At 40.0% G+C, this 21,675-nt stretch overlaps 1 protein-coding gene across 1 annotated transcript; it reads right to left on the bottom strand.

The window, feature by feature from the left end:
• Window positions 1–19,885: 19,885 nt before the first annotated feature.
• On the bottom strand, window positions 19,886–21,437 carry MC4R (melanocortin 4 receptor). The gene has a single exon (XM_057373151.1). The coding sequence runs from the start codon at window positions 21,189–21,191 to the stop codon at window positions 20,196–20,198; it is 996 nt and encodes a 331-aa protein (XP_057229134.1). The 5' UTR covers window positions 21,192–21,437; the 3' UTR covers window positions 19,886–20,195.
• Between the last annotated feature and the right edge of the window lie 238 nt (window positions 21,438–21,675).

Here is a 21,675-nt window from a genome sequence, read left to right as displayed (position 1 = left end):
CCTGATCACATCTCCTCACTGCTCTTGTGCAGTGGTGCTAGGTATGTTGGAAATCTGGCTATAAAACCACTTTTAAGGATAAAACGGTCTTTTGGAAATACTCAAGGAAGTAGTTTGGGTCCATTATTATCTACCCTTTTACCAGCAGAAAGAGAAAAAGGGCACWGGACAGAATAACAGCCTTGATCTATTGATAAATTAGAGACAAAAATTATTCCCAAACAGATTTCTGAATCCACAGCTACAAAACTGTTTACTCTAAGGCAAGGGGTATTAGCCGTTAATCATAAAGGTTGAACTTGATAATCTTGAAGGTCTTTTCTGATCTTAATGATTCTCTCATGCCTGCTTCTCTCCTAGATGAGAGAGGCACTCTGGACCTCTGCAAAGATGGTTCATTCTCTCATGGCAATTTTGCATCTCAGATCACAAGTGAGAGTTGGCACATTCAGTAACAGAAYGTACAAAATACCACTGGGAGCCAAAAACCCATACCCTTTTCTAGCTTTTCTCTTTTTTTTATTTATTGAACCCTTACATATTCTTACCCACAATCATGCAACTGACAGCATGTTTGTTTTATAGCAAAATATTATGAAAAAAATCAATATGTGTTAGATTAGAATGAAGACCATTGACCCAGCRGCAGCTGCTCCAGCAATGAAGACACCGTTGCTGATAGAGAGGAGCCCCAAACTTGTTGCTCTGATAGAAGGAAGAAACAATGCCAGTGGGTCAAACAAAAGCCAGGGGGGCAGAAAAAGAACCTAGCCAGGGGGACAGGAATGGCTCTGGAAGTTCTGTGACAAGAAATGTCATCTCATCCCACCTACCCCACTTCCCAGAAAGTGTCTGTCTGAGAGAGATGGTGCAGAAGAGAAAATGGTTGCTTTAGCAGATGCATGAGGGGAGCTGCCAAAGGCTTTCACTTCTCACACGTGTTGAAAAGAGATGTGCATCATGGTGCCAGAAATACCATCAATGACCCTAAATGGAGAAACTGCAACACTACAGAAAAGCAGGAAGCAGAAGCACACATGAAGCATCAGCATGGAAACTGAGACCAAAGCTCCAATTAACCCCTTTTCTGTCCCCACTCTCAAAGAAATATGCTATTTTGGAAGTCCAGAGGCTACATGAATAGTAAAATGTGATGATTTCAAATAAAAGACAGCTAAAAAACTCCACCAGAAAGCCAAAGAGAAAGGCATTTGTTAAGGGTGCTCATGATTCCCATCTGTCTCCATAAAGTATCCTCAACCTTTGTCTTCAGAGCATCTCCACAGTCATTTGATTCTCTCTTAGGGTCTGTATTGTTAGCATTTCAGACATACTTATGTTCATAAAATCGCCTGTCTTGCCATAGCTTCTGGGTGTTTTTCTTGTCATCTGGTCAGGGGAAATGTGGCTCGATTAATGTAGAGATCTCTTTCCATGAGTGTAGAGACAAACAGAAAAATTAAATTACCTTCAGTTTTCCATAAAATTATGTAAGGATGTGATTTAAATATTACTCTTAATCTTTCACTGAAAGATGTCTTGGAGTCTAGATAAACTTCCTCTGAAATTGCTATCCCCTATATTGACTATTATGCTTTGTTGCTCCTCTTTTTGTTATCCTTTTCTCTCTGGACTGAAGCATGAGTAGGAATTACATGATATCTCTCTAGAAAATAGTGCTATTACTTTTTACCAGTTCATAACTAATCCCACCTCACTTTTTGGTGCTTAGCCAAATTCTGTATAAAGCCAAGTCAGTGGTTGAGAAATTGTACAGATATTTTGGTTGCTGTTTAGCACATGTTTGTGCGTGGACATTAGAACATTAGGTGGAACAGAGGTACAGTTTTGATGACACAGACTTTTGTTTTGTTAAGTTACAGTGACATTCAGGAAGACAACATGGAATTAGACATTCGTTTGGGTTGGAAAAGTCCTGTATGACCACCACGTGCAACTCTTAACACTGCCAAATCCACCACTAAACCATGTCCCCAAGGGCCACATCTGCCCATCTTTAAAATACCTCCAGAGGCAGTGACTCCACCATTTCGCTGGACAGCTGTTCCAATGCTTGGCAACCTTTTCCATRAAGGAATTATTCTTAATATTCGATCTAAACATCCACTGATGTAACAAGAGGACATTTCCTCTCCTGCTATTGCTTGCTGCTTGGGAGGAGAGACTGACCCTCACCTCACTGCAGCCTCCTCTCAGGCAGTTGTAGACAGCAATAAGGTATTTCATGAGTCTCCTTTTCTTCAGGCTAAAAACACCAGCTCCCTCAGYTGCTCCTCATCAGATTTGTGATTCTGAACCTTCATCACCTATTGCCCTTCTCTGGACACWCTCCAGCACCTCAACGTGCTTCTTGCTGTGAGGGGCCCAGAACTGGACACAGGATTTGAGGTTTGGCCTCACCAGTTGTGAGTAAAGGGGGATGATCACTGTCCTGGCCTTACTTCTGGCCTTCTTACTATTTTCAACATAATCAGAAAAKACTTACTTTCAGTTTCAAATGGAAAAAAAAAAATCCCTATTAATTTCACTCCCACCTATCTGTTCCAGGAAGCTTTACTGTGCACACAGTTTGCATTCTGATTCTTCTGCTCCTTCACCAAATATGGAACAGTCTCTACTAAACTTTGCTCATTTGAAAGCTGCTGAAGCTCAGRCTGTTCTCAGCAGATGCTTAAATTTCTTGGCTTTCAGACTCCAGCAGGTCCTTAGGGGATGAACTCAACAGAGGACTATATCCTGCTTTCTCTAAAGTACCTGGCCTCTAATGCAAGATCCCAACCCCAAAGGTCACATTCTTCGGCTCCATGCACAGCTCACTGGGAAACAGAGGACATGTAAAAAAGCATCCCAAATATCCTTAAGGTTTAGCAGAGAAGAATGCAGACTTCCATACACTCTGACAGAATTTATAATTTCTGTTTTATCATATAGCCAGAGTCCTGGGTTTTGGCTGGCTTGTTTTTCTTCTTCTTTTTTTTTTATTTTATTTTATTTTTTTTTTTAGAACAAAGATGCATTTCAGAAGATCAGTTCTGAATTCAGACAAACACCAAACATTGYAGCACATGCCAGTGACACCTGTCAGGAACTTTCAGGGAAATTGACTGTAGAGGGAGCCTGAGACAAGGTAATGAAGTCAGACTGGCATTTCTAGATAACATCTGCAATGATTTATCTGCAAATGTTACCAATTAACCTTCAGAGGCACCTTTTTCTCTTCTGATTGAAGGGGGAACACCAGATGAGTAATTTAGTCTACAAMCCTAACTGTTAAAACTCCAAAGTTAGGACAACAGCATCTCCATAGATAGTCACCAGCTTTGCACACYGTGCAATTGTCCTCTGCTTTACTTTTTTGTGTTAAAAGATTGTTGCAAATAGTTGAGGACGCAACCCAAAATTGGTAGATCAATATCCTTCTTTTAATGCAAGGTACTGTTTGAAGCTTTTGAGAGAATTAGTGAAATAGTGAAAATTTATTAAAATATTTGCCTTGATCTCAGTTTTTTACCTAGAAATTTGAGTCAGCTGTGCCCCAGCAGCCCATGGAGGTCCATGATGGATCAGATRTCCACTGCAGCCACTGGAGGACCTCACCTTGGAGCAGGGGAATGGTGTGAGGAGTTCTCCCTCTGAGAAGGAAGGAGCAATAGAGACAATGTGTGAGGAACTGACCACAAACCTCATTCCCTCATGCCCTGCACCACCGTGGAGAAGGATGTAGAGAAATTGTGACTAAAGTTAAGCCTGGGAAGAGAGCAGAGGTGTGGAGATGTTTTCAAGATGTGGTATTTGATTGGTAACAATTAAACTCATTTCCCTGAGTTGAGTCTGTCTTGCCCACGATGGYAATTGGTGAGTGATCTCTCCMTGTACTTAGCTCAGGAGACTTCATTATATTTTCTTTCCCCTGTCCAGCTGAGGAGGGGAGTGGTAGAGTCTCTCTGGTGGGCACCTGGTGTCCAGTCAGGGTYGAATCACCACGATATCAATTAATTTTCCATGTGTTTTTGTTCTTTAAAATGTTTTTCCAATATATTAGGGATATGGTTCAGAGTTTTTTCTTCAAATATTGCTTCCTCTCCCAACCCCTCCAACCAGACCTCTGCTTAACACCCCAGTCTGCAATTTTCAGTCACTTTGCTACATGCTTTTCTCTATTCAGAAATAAATGAAATAAGAAGTCTCCTTAKAGTACAAAGAAGAATGTTTTCAGATGCAGGGAAGCTTCAGAGAGCATGCATGAAACTCAGAGCAGCTGTCCAGACAGTCTGCAGGTTTGTGAACCAGCGAGACTCCCTTGAAAGACAACTTACAAGGACTTCTGGAAGTCATGGACAGGGAAACTTTGATCAGAGACGAAGATCAAGATAACAATAGGTAGGATTAGCTCTGGGTAGAAGGATCTGATGAGATTGCCAAGCAAGAAGCAAAAAGAGAGGAAAAAACCCACTCTAAGTGCTTCAGTGGAATTCTGAATTTGGATTAGGAAGACTAAATCTTCAACTTAAAATCCTCCAAAAGCATTTCAAATCATTATACCATCTTGATTCTTCCCTTATGCAAGTAATATGAACAATGTCCAGTTCTTCTGTTAGTATTTTTTTTTTCAAATATAAAGCAAATAGCAAATATCTGTAGTAAGTTAGGGAACTTGTAAAGCTAAACAATTAATTAGCATCCAAACAAACAGATTTCAAACATCCCAACTACATGTAGACAGACTTTGATTTCTAGTCCTGAGCTTTAGTAACACACCTGAGTTTTCCTACCTGAGTGACACAAAAGAGTTGTGGTCATTAAAATGAAAAAGCATTTGGGGCTGTATTTCACTTACCTAGAGCTATATCCTCTTTCATACCACAATGTAAAGATTTTGAATCCTCATTATCATTTTGGCTTAAAGATCTTAGATGATWCAGTTTTCAGTAAGCAAAAATTTACTTGCAGGGGACAATTTTCTAGAATATGGGTTGTTTATTGTTCCCTGGTATTGCTGTCCAAGGGTCATCAGTGACCTCTCTTTCAAAACCCAGAGGTCTCAGAGCCCATTTTTCTGTACTCAGGCTGTGTCATCTCTGCACAGGCAGATGTTTCCACCTCCACTGTGGCCAAGCCTGAGAAGCTCCACTCGCAATCATCAGTAATTAGCTCACCAAGCCAGGAGAGTTCAGAAAATGGCAACGTGAGAAAAAGCACAGAAGGCTCTCTCTTGCAGGACACTTCACTGACATCTCACACACATATTTTTAAATCCTGTACTTACTCAAAAATTACCTGTTTCCAACGAATTCATGTTCTTGTACTTAGTCATTAAAAGCACGRATGAAAAGTGCCTTAAATTACTGTTACATTTTCACAGTGAAGCTTTTGCCCAGTCTAAAAAACTTCTAAGTATTTCCTTTATTTTTCATGTTGTCATAGTAATAAATAAAGATAATATAGGATATGTGATGAATTGCATTTATGTTCCTTAAGTATAGATTTTCTGTTACCTAAGAAATTTTCCAAGAAAAACTCTTTCTTTTTCAATACAGAGATACTGATATAAATGAAGCCTGATAAATACAGCATCTTCAAATAAAGCAGGAACTTAACCCATTCATAAGAAATCTAAGCTTTTTTTAGAAGTGGTTCTAAATTATATAGCAAGGTTATGTAACACAGCATGGCCTTAATAGAAAATGCATTCAAAATATACCAATTCACCTGTTTGAAATAGGAATATTATTGAAATTACGTGAAAGGACCTCCAAGATGACCAAAGAGAAGCTTCATTTGTGATAATTTGTATTTGTTGGTGCTGGCTAAAGGTTCAGCTTTGAATTTTGAATCAATGTTTAATGTTCTGTTTTGTCACAGTAAACTGCTTTGAAAAATATACCTTTTTTTTTCATTTTTCTAGCAAGCACTGAAAATCCTTTTGCTAGAAGCTTCAGATAAAACTCAGAGGATAAGAGGCAGTGAAAGCAGAACAACATTAATGTGCTTTTGGAATGTGACAGACAAAACCATTTCTTTTCCAACTAAACCCAAGAATCCATAAAAAAGTGAGTTATGAGTGAAATTTTTTCCCTGCACTTGGGTTTATGAAGTTGAAAGCAGACTGTGGTGGGCAGCATTGTGTGAAGAGCTGGCCAGAGCTTTGAAGCGATGCTCTCTGCACCTTTCKTTATGGGGAACTCCTGGAAAAAGCTTTCAGTCTCTGAAGATCGTGTCCTTCGTCACACTGTCAGAGTGTGCGCTGTTACAATAATGACCTTTTGGCACACAGAATGCAGARCTCTGTCACAAAAGATGCCTTAAAAAAAGTAAAAGAATTGGCAACAAAGTGCCTTCCACTTTTTCCTATACTTGCTCTCACCACCTCCTCTCTGTACCTTCCTGAGCTGCCTCACAGTTTGCGCTATTCCCTCTGCACCTTTAAGAAAAGTGAGTGAAACCCCTTCTTCCCAACCAAAAACCTGCCCCTCTCTCCATCACACCTGAGCTATAACAAATCCCTTCTCTTCCTAGAACACTTCCAAGCATTATATTCCCTAGCTGAGTATTGCTCTCCTGCCTGCCCAACCATGTCATCCAGCTGAGCATGTTCAGCACCTCCCAGGGAGGGAAACCTGTGATGGGATGAACAGAAATAGAGGAAAAAAAAATTAGAGGAAGGATTGATGAGGAAAGAACAGCATACAGTCAGAAATATAYAGTCCAACTTACTGGGGAAGAATAAATCATGTGAAGAAAAAGAGATAAAGGAAGGTTAAGGCAGAGTTTTCTGAGGAGTGTTTAGAGTCTGATTTCCAYGATCATGTAGAAACTTGTGCAAATAGCACCTGGGCCCTTGGGGTCTATCAAATGGTCACTCTGACATTAACAAGAAAAGAAAAAATGATGAGATGTCATCAGAGAATATTGCAAGTGGGATGAAAACCTTGGTGCAAAGGTTATTTTCATTTTCTAATACACTTTCTGTATTCCCAGTAACTGTATATGAACAACAGTGGCATTTAAATGTCAGAGGTGAAATCCATACTTCACCAAAGTCAGCTCAGATTTCAGAACAGAGACCAGAACTGGACCAAAGACTTTCACATGGGGGTTTATAATCTCTAAATAAATATTGTTATTCCTCCTTCCACTGCTCCTGTACTAGTATTGCATAAATGTTTCTCAAAAACTAAAGACAAGTAGATAAAGCAATAGTTCTTATCAGTTTCTATAATGCAATGGGATTAAAAGATGAAGCATTCTGGTTCTTACCACTAAAAAAAWTTTTTTTGGCTTTCCATCCCAATGATTTAATCAGCCCCACTCCAAAAACTGCAGAGATTTCTGAAAGACAGTGAGGGAGGGGTGAGAGTAAGATATTTTTCAGAGAAATTACTTTCTTTTCCTGGGAAATAATTTCAATAGCATCTGACATATCAAAGAAATTCACTTCTATTGTTTCAGTAGTAACTACTATATATATATATATTTATATATATATATATATATACACCCTTTCATCAAATTATCTAGATACTATTCTAGAAATAGTCTTTGAGGTGGCATTTGTATATCATAATTTTGTAAAGGAATTAGTCCTGTGGGATCCAATGTGGTTGTAGGATTTAGGAACTAATGAAACAAATATTTGCTCTTAAATGAAGTTAAATAAAATAAAACCCTCAGTAGATATGCAGAGCAGTTAATCTATTTTAAATTTTGTTTTAAGAACAAGAAAACAGGATACAAGGAGTGCTAAATCACTTTTAAAGCAGTCATCATAAACKGTGGGATCATTTAACTAATCCGTTGTATCACTTGGAAAATTTTGCAGAGTGCTCACTTGCTTGGGGTTGAGCAGCAGTGGAAAGTTTGTATTAAACCAAATCAAACTCAGAAATGCTTGAAAGTTGTTAAAGACTTCAATATCCCAGAACAGATGAGCGCAGATTTAAACTGACGGTGCTTTTGGGACAAACTGTGATTCATACAACATACTTAAAATTACTTAAAGCAATCTMCTGCAGACTTTTTCTAGTTAACAAAACAATCCTATAGGGCTATTGCAGCAAGAGTTCTAACTAGTTATGGCAAAAAATCTAAGAAATAAAGGATGGGCCTGAGAGCTGACATGTATTTCTTACTTTTGTAAGAATTTTTTTTGTTAATTTTTTTCTGTGGTTCCTATTATAGAGCAACAATAAATGGAAGCTCAGAAGCTCATCTTATGCTATTTGGACTGGTWATGTCAAAGCATTATGTGACCCCTGGAGCACAGTAACAGCCTGGAAGCACTGCTGGAAATCCTTCAGGAGCTGATAAACCTCCCCAGTTTCACTGAAAAATGCCCTGTGTATTACACTTCTGAGGACACGAAGCTGTGAAAATCATTCAGCACCTGGATCCTGAAACTGCAATTCCTTTCAGTCATTTGAGGGGCCCAGCTAAGATTGCCAAAAGGAGCACATTTTTGGAGAGACTGCACAATTTCTTGCACGATTGTTATAAAGCCAGGCCATGCCAAGACTGTGAATTAGTCCCCAACTTCATACATTTTCTTTCTCAAACTGATTTTAAAAATCAGTTTCTTTGTCAAAAAAATGTTGTTGGTTCTCATTATTTCATTTGAATTGCAAAGATGTAATTGAAAAAGGAATTGACCACTGCCCTGAACTGAAAATTGATTAAATACTGCATCTGTGGCATATAAAGCAGTATCCCCAGCTGCCTCAGTCAGCAAGGGTTGTGCTTTAGAAATGTTCTGTTCTGAACARAACAGAAATGTTCTGTTCAGYTCACGCAGCAAGAGGACACASTCTTTGTCGTGTGACCTACTGAGGAGGTGGCCACCTTTCCTTTTCTGGCAGATGCAGAGCTTGGAGAGCGCAACGCAAGTTGAATGATGAAAGAGTCTGGAGGTGCCACCCAAGAAAYTCAGCACTTGAGCCAAAAGATATGCTGCTTTTGTAATGAATTCTCAAAAAATGCAGCTGCTTAATACAATCAGAGTGAAATCCTTCACCTAACACAGGACACAAGAATGCTTTCTTTCCTCTTGCATACTGCTTCTCAGTAATTAAAAYGCTGAAAGTGCACACCAAAAATGTGTCATCTCAATGCACATGTGACAAATAGGTTTGGTTTTGTTTGGGTTTTTTTTGTTCTGTCTGGTTTGGTTTTTTCTTTGGGCTATGGTTGGAGAGTTAGATGGAGGGATTTGTAAGTTAAAAAGGTTCGAGGTCAAAGAGCTGCTCCTGTTTGTCAGGCACTGAACTCGTTTCTCTGCACATTCTCCAGTAACCAGAGCTCTTTACATTCAACTGAGGGTTGTATCATATGCTGCAGTTAACATATAACTTTAAACCGTTTGACATCTTTAAATTACTTCTTACCCCTGAAACTGCTGTTACTCACATTAGTGCTCCAGAGCACCCATTTTGAAAAAGTGAGAGTGATAAACTAATTACAAAGTAAGATTAATCAGGTACAAAAATTTTCTACTCAGTATTTCAAGAGTCTCAAGGTAGAGTTACCTGGCCTACAAAAAATGCTCCCCTCTCAGATTTTATCTCTTCTAATTAGAAGATTCCAGGATATTTAAAGCCTTTTAAGAAACTCAGATAATAAAAGAGAAAAGATTTTAAAACAAAACAAAAAAAAATGCAAAAATACAGAATCTGCATTCTGCAGTCCCAGCATCTAAYAAGAAAAAAAGAGTGCCTATCAAGTGTTACCTCCTTGTATTTTCTTCATGAAATTAAATCAGAAAATGGCCTCTACACAATATAGTTTTATAAACTGAAGTTGGAGACACCAGGTCAAAGCCAGCAGTTTGCTTTGATCTTGAGTAGCTGTCAGATTTATAGAGGCAATCTGATTGTGATGAGTGGGGTTTAGTTCATTGTTTACCTAAATCACATCCTCCCTTTTTGAGGCTGGTCCTTTGCTAAAATAGAGGCTACAGCAACTGCATCACAAGATACAGTTTGATGCCTTTAAACCAGAAAATGAACGAAAGAACATATACAAATATCTTTTCTTGCCCCAGTTGCCATCATTACAAAATTAATGTTTACAACTGAGATTTGCTGGTCATCAGTGAAAGCACAACAACAGAARAGAGGGATGCCAAAGACATGTCATAACTTCTGGCAGCATTTTGAATTCCTTCAGTTGTAAACAGCAGATCCAGTAAATCAGGTAGTTTAAGCAATATTTTTAGGGGAATAAGGATAAGAATATGTGACTAGTACAACATTCAAGTTAAGAAACTAAATCTCAGAAGGCAAGAAATACAGCCCAAGAGGAACTCAAAGCTCCTGAGTTCTGGACTTAATGATTTCGTAGTAAACTGTATTTTTCCACAAGAAAATAATTTCCTTATTTCCTAAAGCAACAAAAAGGTAAGAAATGCTGTGAATGTATTTTACCTCTTCTTACAACACCGTGTAGAAAAACTGTGGCCCTATGAAGCATCTCATAAGCTACTGGCTCTATCCACCATATCATGTGGTGGGGGAAGGTTGTACCTCAGGACACAGATTCAAAACTCTGCTTTTCTTTGTTTACCCAAATACACAAAGAATTTCGCATCTCCCTGAGCATCTCTCTTTGGGATTTTCTGACCTCAGAACATCCTTCTAAATGACAGTTTAAATTTTTTTTTTTCAGAATAAATTAAAGYTTTCCATTGTGCACCTAAGCCTTTATCCCTTGAGTGTCCCAACATTTGAATAGCAATCACAAGATTGAAGCAAAAGATGGATGAAGATGGCAGGTGGACCYTCCATGCTTGAGATCAAGCTCCAAGATTGATGAAACTTTAAAAACCATTGTAATTTATTCCRTGACAGGTGGATATGCTGGCAGTGTTACAATATAGATTGAAGTGATAGCTCTTCCCAGTGTATCTCTGTGGTTGCAAACTAAAATGCCCAGTGGTAATACAGATAAAATAAAGTGTCACTTACTGCTTTTATATTTCTAGCATGTAAAAAACTACTTCCRCAGTTATTAACTATTAATTTGAAGTGACAACTCATTTGGAGTAGAAGTCACCTTGAGAAAGGATGTGGGTAKGCTATCCCAATTAGAAAGGAGATGAATCATAGAGCCTTAAAATCAGAATCCTTTAGTTTGGAAGGGACCTTAAGGCTCATCCAGTTCCARCCCTTCTGCCATGGGGTGGGACGCCCTCCACTAGATGAGGTTCYTCCATGGGACATCCACAACTTCTTGGGGCAACCTCTTCCCAAGAGAGTCTCACCACTCCCAAATAAAGCATTTCCTCCTAATWTCTARCCTAAACTTATTCTCTTTCAGTTTAAAGCCATCACCCTTGTCCTGTCACTACATGCTCCTGTAAAAAGTCCCTATCCATCTTTTTTGTAGGCTGCCTTCAGGTACTGGAAGGCCACAACTTGGTAACCCCAAAATCTTCTCTTTTCCAGGATGAACAAACCAAATTCTCTCAGGTTTTCCTCACGGGAGATGAGCTCCATCCTTCTAATTACCTTGGTGGCCTCCCCTAGGCTTCTTCCAACAAGCCCACGGGTCCTGTGCTGAGSATTTCAGAGATGGATGCAGCACTCCAGGTGGGGTCTCACCAGAGCAGAGYAGAGGGGTAGAAWCACCTGCTGGCCACTCTACTTTTGAAGCAGCCCAATTCCATTGGCTTCGTCATCAGAAAACATCATTTGGCTGATTAAAAGTAAAACAGCATCCTACTCTGTGCCTCAAAACCCCTCTTTTTATCTAAATTTGGCTTAACAAGACAGCATCTTATTCACTTCATTGATTTTCTCCCACACATAAATCAAAAAATTGCTATTTTTTGAAGGAAGGAATGAACTCTTCATCCCATTAGTGTCCATGGTATTATTTTTCAATATCAACATGCAGCCAAATCACTTGGTGTAAAGCATCATGAACATTTCAGTTCTATGCAGACAATCACAATATTTGTTTCAGAGCTCAAATAGTTAGGATCAAGAGAATCTTCAAAGTTGGGAATGGATCAGAAGGTGCCCTGTTTATAACTCTGTGTTTGATAATTAACACACTACATGTGGCAGAAGTGACTGAGCTTTCMTAAAGTGACCACAATATTTGAATACTCAAAAGATTTTGAGTATTCAGTCTATTTGGATACACAAAGAACCTTAACTTTGTGGCATCCAAAATCASAGATATTAAGTTCTCTGTGGCTGATATTCAGAAGTAGGTAAAGCCTTCTTGAAACTTTGGTAATATCTGGCTAAAAATATACACATTTTATGACATGTACATGGTGTCTGTAGCTTCATATTCCTTTCATTTTTTRGCGCAGGTCTTATTACTGACAAAGCTCTTACTTGGACAGTAGTTCTGAAGTTAGTTAGATCTTTAGAAAATAGCCTGAACTAAAATCAAACCAGGCTGCTCAGATTTTACCTCTGAGTTTTTACCAATGCTTCGTTCTCCTTAGCAAAACAAGTGTTATCCACTGCTTTCAGGGAAGGGAAAATCCTGRGTTTCCTGGTTTCTCTRTGGTAGTGAGAAATATGGGATYTCCTGAAGCGATRCCTCACAGATATGGATTCTCCATGMTGGGGCCAAATTCATAGTTTAACCTCCTTTGAAATGCCCAAATGTTGGGTATTGCATTCCTGATACACCAACAGATTTTCAAGTCTGAAAGAAATCGTTCAAAAAACGATGCAAGTGGGTCATCTCTTGCTTTAGCTGACTCCTCCAAAGATTCACTCAGTCCTTAGCCTTGGGCAGCTATTTGGTGATGGGTAGCCTCCAGACTGAGTTGTATTGGTTTACACTGGTACACTGTACACAAATAAGGAGAATTTCTCCCAGCAAAACTTTTAATATTGCATAGAATAATACCCTACTYGACCTGGAGGCAATTCTTACAGAAACCACAGTCCTTGTCTTAGAGGGGTAATTAGGTTTGTCTGTATTGCTTTTGAGCATTGTATTTCCGTGGGTGAAGCTAAAGATAATACCAGGAAAGCAATTACATTCACCTCCTCTCCCTGGCTAAAACTTCAGGATAATGAATAAAGATTTATTTTTATCCAASCTKCATTATTTGCATTTGTCTTCAAGCACAGCCAGGATTTTTTTTTTTTCCAGTTTTACTGTGGTTGGTTGTGTATTCAGATAATTTGAAGCACCAGTGATAATGTATTGCGAACACTGTAAGATGATTTTCAATGCCTTAATGTAAAAATCCCGGAGTTAATCAGAACTTGGCAGGTTAGTGCACAGGCAGTTAAATCTCTGGGCAGATATCTGCTCCTGTTTTTCTGAAAGCTTCCAGACTCACTTGGCAAAGGCAAAATTGGGAGAGTGTGAAAAGTGATTACCTCAATGGTAGTAATTTTTTTTTTTTTAATTCAGACATCCTCTTTTATCTCTCCTTTGTTCCAAAACAAAGTTTGATTTTTTTTTCCTTTAATCAGCTTTCGGGCTGCACTAAATACAGCTTTAGAAACCTCACTGGGTGCTTTTTGTGATGTGTTTGAGRGGTGTATGTTGAACTCGGCACGACCTGAGCTTGCATGAGAAGAAATCTCAGAACTGCACCCGGATGTTATGGCAAAAGAAGATTTTTTTTTTAATAGCAAATATAATGTTCATTATATGTTTTAATTCCTCTGCACTTCAAAATGGTTGCTGCAGATTTTTGCAGGAATGAAGTATTTTGTTTATGCTCTGCTGGTAGTGGCTCCAAATGTATTTGGACTTCTGTTTGTTCACTCTCCCGCTGCCTTTTACAAAGARTAAAGCTCTAACAAGCTATTGCATRTTTGCTTCAAAATTAGTTAATTATGGCATAGTTCACACCTACATGATTTTTAGTTTTATTTTTGCCACCAGGAAGACCAAGACTTTTTATCAGTRCGTGACACAACAAATGCAAGGTTTACATAAGGACCCCCTGCTTACAGGCGTGCTGCAGCCTCATCTGCGGGTCCTGCAGGGCTGTGTCCAGAGCATATTCCAGGGACAGAACTCGGTGGCCTGGCTGCCATTTCCACATRAAGGACTATCCAAGAATCAGTTAGGGAAAGTGGACAATTCTGARGATTGAAATAATAGAAACAAGATAGGGTTCTACAATACCGTGTTCAAATACGTTTATTCAGAAGTTAATAATAGATTTTGAAACTCTRCAGTGAGAGCTCTTCAGCTGGAGAGAGCCCAAGAAGGGACCATTTTTGTTCATTGGTCTTTGCAGGGAAAAAAATCAGAACACAAAAGAGGTATTATGGGCATGAAAGAGGAACACAATTTAGATGACGTGTTTTTTGTGAAACTGAACAGAATTGTAGAGCGCAATGGGATCCARCTGACATGCTGCTGACAGTGCTGTGCCCTGCCACGCTGTGCCCCAGTGGTGGTGGCAGCACAGTTGATTCCAGCAGCTCCAGCTGCCCCGGCACAGGGCACGGCTGAGCTCCTCAGACACATCGGGACAGGGTTTCACTGTGGCCCATGGGAAGGCCCCAGGATGGAGCAGGGAAAAGTGTGAGGAGGAAGAAGTGGCAGAGAGGAGCTGGTGTGGGCTGGCTCCCTGCCCCCCATTTTCCATCCTCCTGCACTGCTCGGGGGAGCAGGTGGAGGAGTCGGAGCTGAAGGAGAGGTTGTAGCTGAGAGGAAGCACTGAGGCAGAATGGAGTATTTGMGTGTTTGCATTTGTTTCCCACTAGCTGAATCACTAAGCAAATACTTTAATTTGGCATAAATTAAGTTAATTGCTCCCAAATCGTGTCTGTTTTGTCTGTGACGGTAGGTAAGTGATAATCCCGTTTTCATCCAGACTCATGAGCTTTCTCATTTCTGTTCTTCATATTTTCTCCACTCATCCCACTCATGGGGCATGAGCAAGCAACTGTGTGGGGTTTTGCTGTTGAGCAAAGGCAGCGCCACAACACAGATAAGGGATGACTGGGAGAACTCAGGCTGATGGCAGTCCAGAAATACACAATTACAGAAATACACCAAGCATGAAGGCTAACAACTCAAACAAATTAGCATTATTTGCAAGGGAGCAAAGCCARTAAAAGCTGAACAGATGAATACATTTGCATTAAAAATTCAAAGGGGGTGATCTGAAAATATCTTCATAAATGCACAGAGTAAGCAAAAATACAGAAAACAGCCAGGAAAACAGAACCATTGGGAAAAAAAAAAAGGAAAAAAAGCCAAGTAGGGTAAAAATTCATAACCTGGCTTACATGACAATGTGCATCTGTAGTAGATGGTTTGTTTTACATGTGAAGTATTTTTTTAGCAAGTGAGAGAAGTATTTTATCCAAAGGGAAAACTTTATGRTATTTGAGAAATGGTGAAAGGGATCAGAATATTAACTTAAAATCTGAGGTAATTTCTGGATAAACAATGAAGATTTCATGCCCTAATTAATGCCAGAACATTATCTGAGGGCTTCTTCCAGTGGGATTGAGACTGCAATTCTTATGTAWGCCTATAAGCAATACAGTGTATTGTAAATAACATCAGGATCAAAGTTCTTCGCCAGCTTGAGGAGGCTTAATTAAGCTTGAGGATGAAGGAGGTCCCAATGACAACAACTGGGTAACTTTAGGATTACTTTAATAACTCCACACATCTCTTAAAGGCATAACTGGAGGCACTGCTGCACATTCAATAAAGTGAATCCATAAGAGCATTTCTCCTCACTTGCAGATAACAGCATGCTTCAGGTGTAAAAGGGATTTCAGATCATCATTCAAAATCTGCTGTTCTGAGACCAACTACAGGCTACAAGTGCTTTTTGGAGTCTTTTGCTTTATTCTAAAACTACTTTGAAGCTGAAGAAATGTCCCTCTTGTATAAGAAAGATATTTACTTCAAAAGTTTTGTGTGTAACATTACAGTCACTTATTGGGAAAATGTGGAGAAACCTACCATCAATTTCCAGCTCAATAAAAGCCTTCATTCTAGGAGGCTGAACAAATCCATTAGCCTTTTTTTCTTCAGTAAAAGTGAAAATGTAAATCCTTACACCTGTAATGTGCAGACAAAACTATTTCCTTGCCCCAGAATGCCTTTGTTACTGTATTGGGTTTGCATCAACAAMCTTTGGAAGTGGAGGGTCTACAGAGGTGGCTTCTGTAGAAGCTGCCAGAAGCTTCCTCTGTGTCTGGCAGAGTCAGTGCCAGCTGGCTCCAGGACAGATCCACCACTGGCCAAGGCTGAGATAGTTAGAAACTCCTCTGTGATAACATGTTTAAGAAGAAGGAAAAAGTTATTGTGTAGTTTTAATTGMAGCCAGAGAAAACAGGAGTGAGAACATGTGGGAGGAACAACTCTACAGACACCAAGGTCAGTGCAGAAGGAGGGGCAGGAGGTGCWCCAGGTGCCAGAGCTGAGATTCCCCTGCAGCCCAGGGTGTAGCCCATGGTGAGGCAGCTGTGCTCCTGCAGCCCATGGAAGTCCATGGTGGAGCAGAGATCCAYCTGCAGATCTGAGACCCATGCCAGGGCAGGCGGATGCCCAAAAGAGGGCTCTGAACCCATGGGAAGCCTGTGCTGGAGCAGGGTCCTGGCAAGGACCTGCAGAACCATGGAGAGAGGAGTTCACACTGTAGCAGCTTTGCTGGTAGCACTTGTGACCCCATGGAGGAACAATGCAGGAGCAGTCTGTCCTTGAAGGACTGCACCCCATGAAAGAGTGACTCACACCGCAGCATTTTGTGAAGAACTGTGTTGCCAGCAGGATAAATTCATGTTGGAGAAGTTCGTGGAGAACTGTCTCCCATGGGAGGGATCCCACAGTGCAGCAGGAGAAAGACTCCTCTCCCTGAGCAGTGGGATAAACAACAGGCAATGAACTGGCCATAACCCCCATTCCCTGTCTCCCTATGCCACACTGGGGAAGAGGCAGAGCCAGGAAGGAGRGAGGGGTGTGGGGAAGGGGGTTTTAAGGTCTTATTTTACCTCTCATTATCTTGCTCTGATTTTGTTAGYAATAAATTCAATTATTATCTTTAATGCAAATTGGTTTTGCTCATGACAGTAATTTTGGTGAGTGATCTCTCCTGGGCCTTAACTCAGCGTATGAGCCCTACACTATATTTTGTCTCCCCTATCCAGAAGCAGAGGGGAATGAGAGAGCAGCTCTGATGGGTGCCTGGCATTCAGCCAGGGTCGGCCCACAACAGTCACCTAACATGACCAAAATGCTAAGTGCTAAAGCAATTACAATCCCAGTTACTCAAAGAAAGAAATCACATTTTCTTGGAAGAYTTTCAAATGGAAGAACAAAGCTCCAGAAAATTAAGTGTGGAAAATAATCCTCTATTCTCCTCACTCTTCAACAAGCTGGATTAATTTATTTATCTTTCACAACATTAATTTCTATGGTTCTGGCAAACTGATTCAGGTACTCAGAAGAAACAGACTATCTGGGAACAGGAAAATTATCTGTGTAGCAGGTGTTCCAGCAATTTCAATGATTTACACTCTCCAAAATGATACCATGAAATGAAAAAGTCCTCTTTAATTAAAATTTCCATTTAAAAACAAGTACGTATATATATATTTACCTTTATGAAATAAGCAGAACTGCTGCTAAGCAGGCTTAGAGCTGCTAAAGCTCTAGAATAAGCTAGTTTTAAAATGATATTTATAAATGAAATTTAGAGCCTAATGGGGTCACAACTGTCTTGACTAGTCCTAGTCTAATTAAGCATAAAAGAGATACACACTGGATTTTTTGACACTATAAGAAAACCTCCTCAGAATTCAGAGGTGTCTGTTCCTTGTACATCTCAAGGGGAGAAATACAGACTTTCAAGGTAATATTTAGAGCACCTAGGCTAATATTTTGCTCTTTGACCACTTTCCACTGCGCCCTCTGTGCACCTATGAACAATGAAAGGAAAAGCTGGAAACCCCAATATCATGTCTTACAGCCCTCAAACAGCTGTGGAAAGTGAGGCAAAGCAAAGATCAAGTAGGATTTGTGCTTTGTTCAAACTGGCATCAGCATTTTCTTTCATTATTATGTGAGCATTTTTGTATCATGTCTTTTGGGAGAAGGAAAGGCCTTTAGTGAAGCCCATGGATTTTTGCATACAATATTAATTGTAATACATTCATTGCTTTCTCTGCTTGAGCTTTAATTCTCCTTCTTTGGGATTTTTTATTTTCTACCCAGTGGAACCAGGTATTATTGAAACCTTTATAGTTTCTTCCAGAAGAAAATAGTAAAGCAAATGTAGTAAATATATTTCAACATCTTTCACACTGAAACCATTCTGATGTGGAAATATCTTTTGTTAAAGCTGGGAAAAGGCAATGGCMCAAGTACAAAAAGCAGAATAGCCCAAGTACAAGAGTAGGGTGTAGGAGMCCTGATTTTGGTGCTGCTGGTCTACCAAAAAACTTTGATGCACAAAGTCAAATGATTTTCTTGCTCTTCCTGTAAATAGTTGAAGTTAAAAACACTAAGACCCACCCTATGTCCTTCATGTGTTTTACCAGAAGACCAAATATTCTCACAGTTTTATGATGTCCAGAAAAGTTACCCACAACTGAAAGATCAGCTTCTGTCTGGAGAATCTGAGATAGCTAACACTGGTCTCTTGGAATAATTTTTCAGTGTATGTTTTTCTTTAATGAAGAAATAAACAGCTTGAGAGAACAAGCTATTTTTAAGAAAATAAGTAGGACTGTTCATCCATCACTGTTCATCTTAGTAAAATCAAGCATTCAGGATTAAAACCTGAGTTGTGTTCTACTTTTGAGTTTTTAAATCAGAACTTTACAGATCTTCTACAAGTTTTCATATGTTTTATACTTTCTGTGAATAATACTTTTCCTGTATCCTTACACAGGAGCTGATACTGTCAAGATGTTAAGAGACAGCTTTACAGAATCCTGTGTAGTCACATTWATAATTTAGATGCTTCCAAAACTGCTAATACCAGGGACCTGAGGTCCTTAACCTGTGGAGAGAGTGGAATTTTAGAGTGAAACTGAGAACATGTCAATTAGATGCCTGCAAAGGTGAATTGAATGCAAGCAGCTGTGGAATAGAGGGCACGGGTGAGCAGACTCATCAGCAGGCACTCATTCCATTGGCAGCACTGCCCTGAAAAGCCCATCTGCTCCCCAGTGAGGGCTGAGGYGCTCAGACCAAAGGAACATCTGCCTTGAATCCTGTGTAAAGGTCCTGGAAGTGGATCCCATCTGCTAACACCACACTTCAGAAGAGAGCAGCTTGTTTTCAACAAGGATGTATTTTCATCTCGAGGACAGAGTCCTTGTTCCCCACAGCATCTCAGAACAAGGACTGAATGTTCCAATTGAAGTTCCCTCTTCATCAGGTAAATCTCAGGTCAATTTTTACACTGGTGCTGGCACTGTCAAAGTTAATACTGCACCTGCTTCATGGCTGAAGGGAGGGAGCCAGCCTACCTGAATGCCAGTTTTACAGATACATCCAGGACTACCTGATGCTCCAGGGATCAATTTAAACTTTGCAAAAAGGCACTCTCAGAAATACAGAAATCATCATCTTGAAAACAAACCCAGCCCAATGCTCAAGCATTCTGTATAGTAACTGTTTGAAAAATCTTCTTCTGGCCAGTAACTGTAACAAAGAGCAGAATTTCTCCCGGGAAGCAAAGAAGAAAAAGAGTTCAAAATTAATAAATACAACTTGTTGGCTTCACTAGCCTTTCTGAAAAATCTGCTTTCTCATTCCAGAGAACCTTTAATCCACTAATGTAGAAGCATATGCTCTATTCTTAGCTGAATATAATGTAGTGGATAAYTATAATTACTTCAAGAGAATAAGGAACAGTATCAACCAATATGTATTATAAGTCAGGCAAGGTATTTATTTTGTCAGCAGTTGGAATATACAGCTGCTCATGGTTTTTAGTACTTTACATTCATAATTACATTTMTTTGCTCATTTGCAAACTAGTATGAAGTGCTACGTCTCTTTCCAGCCACATAAATCACAAACTGTAGACATCATAAACATTATACAGAAATATGCATTCCATGTGAGTGGGATACAAGAATGAGAGGGAAGGGAGACAGAAAGTGGTGCTCACTCTTACAGATTTAAACCAAATTCTGCTGCGAAAGAGGATCTGAAGGCTTTGAAATCTGTGCTGCCTGTTGTGTACACAGTAACATATCCATGCATTCAGTTTAATATTTTCCAGGAAAATCACAAAGCCCTCTCAGGCTACAGCAGCATATRATCTCCTTGAATGTTTTCCTGAGCTCCTGACTCCGGAATGCATAGATAAGTGGATCAATGATGGAATTGCACATGATGAGGATGAGGTAGAAGTTAAAGTGGGACATGAAGCACACACAGTAAGGGTTGTAGGGGCAGGAGATATAGAAAATCAAGTGTAGGAAAAACGGAGCCCAGCACACCACAAAGACTCCAATCAGGATGGTGAGAGTGATGGCCCCTTTCATGTTGGCCCCTTGGCGAATAGGGCCAGTCCCTGGGAGAACAGCAATCTTTTTTATGTGCATCCGAGCCATCATAAACATGTGGACATAGAGGGACGCCATGAGAATGAGCATAGTGAAGAACATGCTAATAAGGCAGATGATGACAACACTGCTGTCAGAGTAAATGATGAACAAAATGCCTGAGACCGTGCAAGCAGCCCAGATGCATGTGATGATAACCCCTACACGCTTCACTGTCATGATATTATGGTACTGGAGGGCGTAAAAGATAGTAAAATACCTGTCCACTGCTATCGAGAGAAGGCTGCAAATTGATGCAAGCAAGGAACTGCAAATGACTGAGTCGATGACATTGTCAATGTTTATGGTAAAGCTCTGAGCATCTGTGTCTGTGTTGTTTAGCAGCGTGATGACAATGGTTTCTGATCCATTGGAAACACTCACTAGCATGTCAGCCACTGCCAAGCTACAGATGAAGAAGTACATGGGCGAATGGAGGTTCTTGTTCTTGGCTATGGCCACAATGACCAAGACGTTCTCCAGCAAGCTGATGATGCCCAGAGTCACGAACACTTCGGGGGATACAAAGAGTTGCTCGTAGCAGCCTCCCGAGGAGTGGCCCTTRGCATTGGGCTCGCTGGCTCCTCCGTGCGGTCTGTAGCTGTGGTTCCAGAAATGGAGAGGCTGGAGTGTCCCATGGTGCTGGGTGAAATTCATCTTATGGAGATTCCTTTTGGCTTCCTGCTTTTAAAACTCCTGYTCCTTTTGCATTCCTCTGAAAATCTTCTTTGGCTTATCAGCTTGAGGCAAAAAAAATAAAACATAAAAAAAGCTGGGACTGAGGCAGGTAGCAGTTCAGAACACTTTGACTACTGTGAAAAAAGAAGATTTCAGACTCAGAAGAACTGATTTACACAGACACAGTTTCTCATCATTATCACATTTACCTTAATGATCAATGCCACACAGTTGCAACAGTCTCTACATTTGCATCATTCTGTGGTCAGTTCCTTTATAGTTCACTGGGATGCTGCAAGGCTTTTGTGGTCTTTTCCATTAAAAAGATGTGATCATAGAATGCCCAAGTGATTTCTGCGGAGCAGGAACTATTTTCAAACTGCAAGCCCCAGTCTCTCTGTCAGACAGTGCATGCTGGCTGCCTGTTTTAYGGTGTGTGGAAGAGAAAAATATTCAGGRCACT

The sequence above is a fragment of the Malurus melanocephalus genome, unplaced genomic scaffold (assembly GCF_030028575.1).
Source record: "Malurus melanocephalus ecotype Western Australia unplaced genomic scaffold, MMel_1.1 scaffold_187, whole genome shotgun sequence".
Classification (NCBI taxonomy): Eukaryota; Metazoa; Chordata; class Aves; order Passeriformes; family Maluridae; genus Malurus; species Malurus melanocephalus.
The sequence above is the reverse complement of the archived record's forward strand: the minus strand, read 5'-3'. Positions and strand labels throughout refer to the sequence as shown.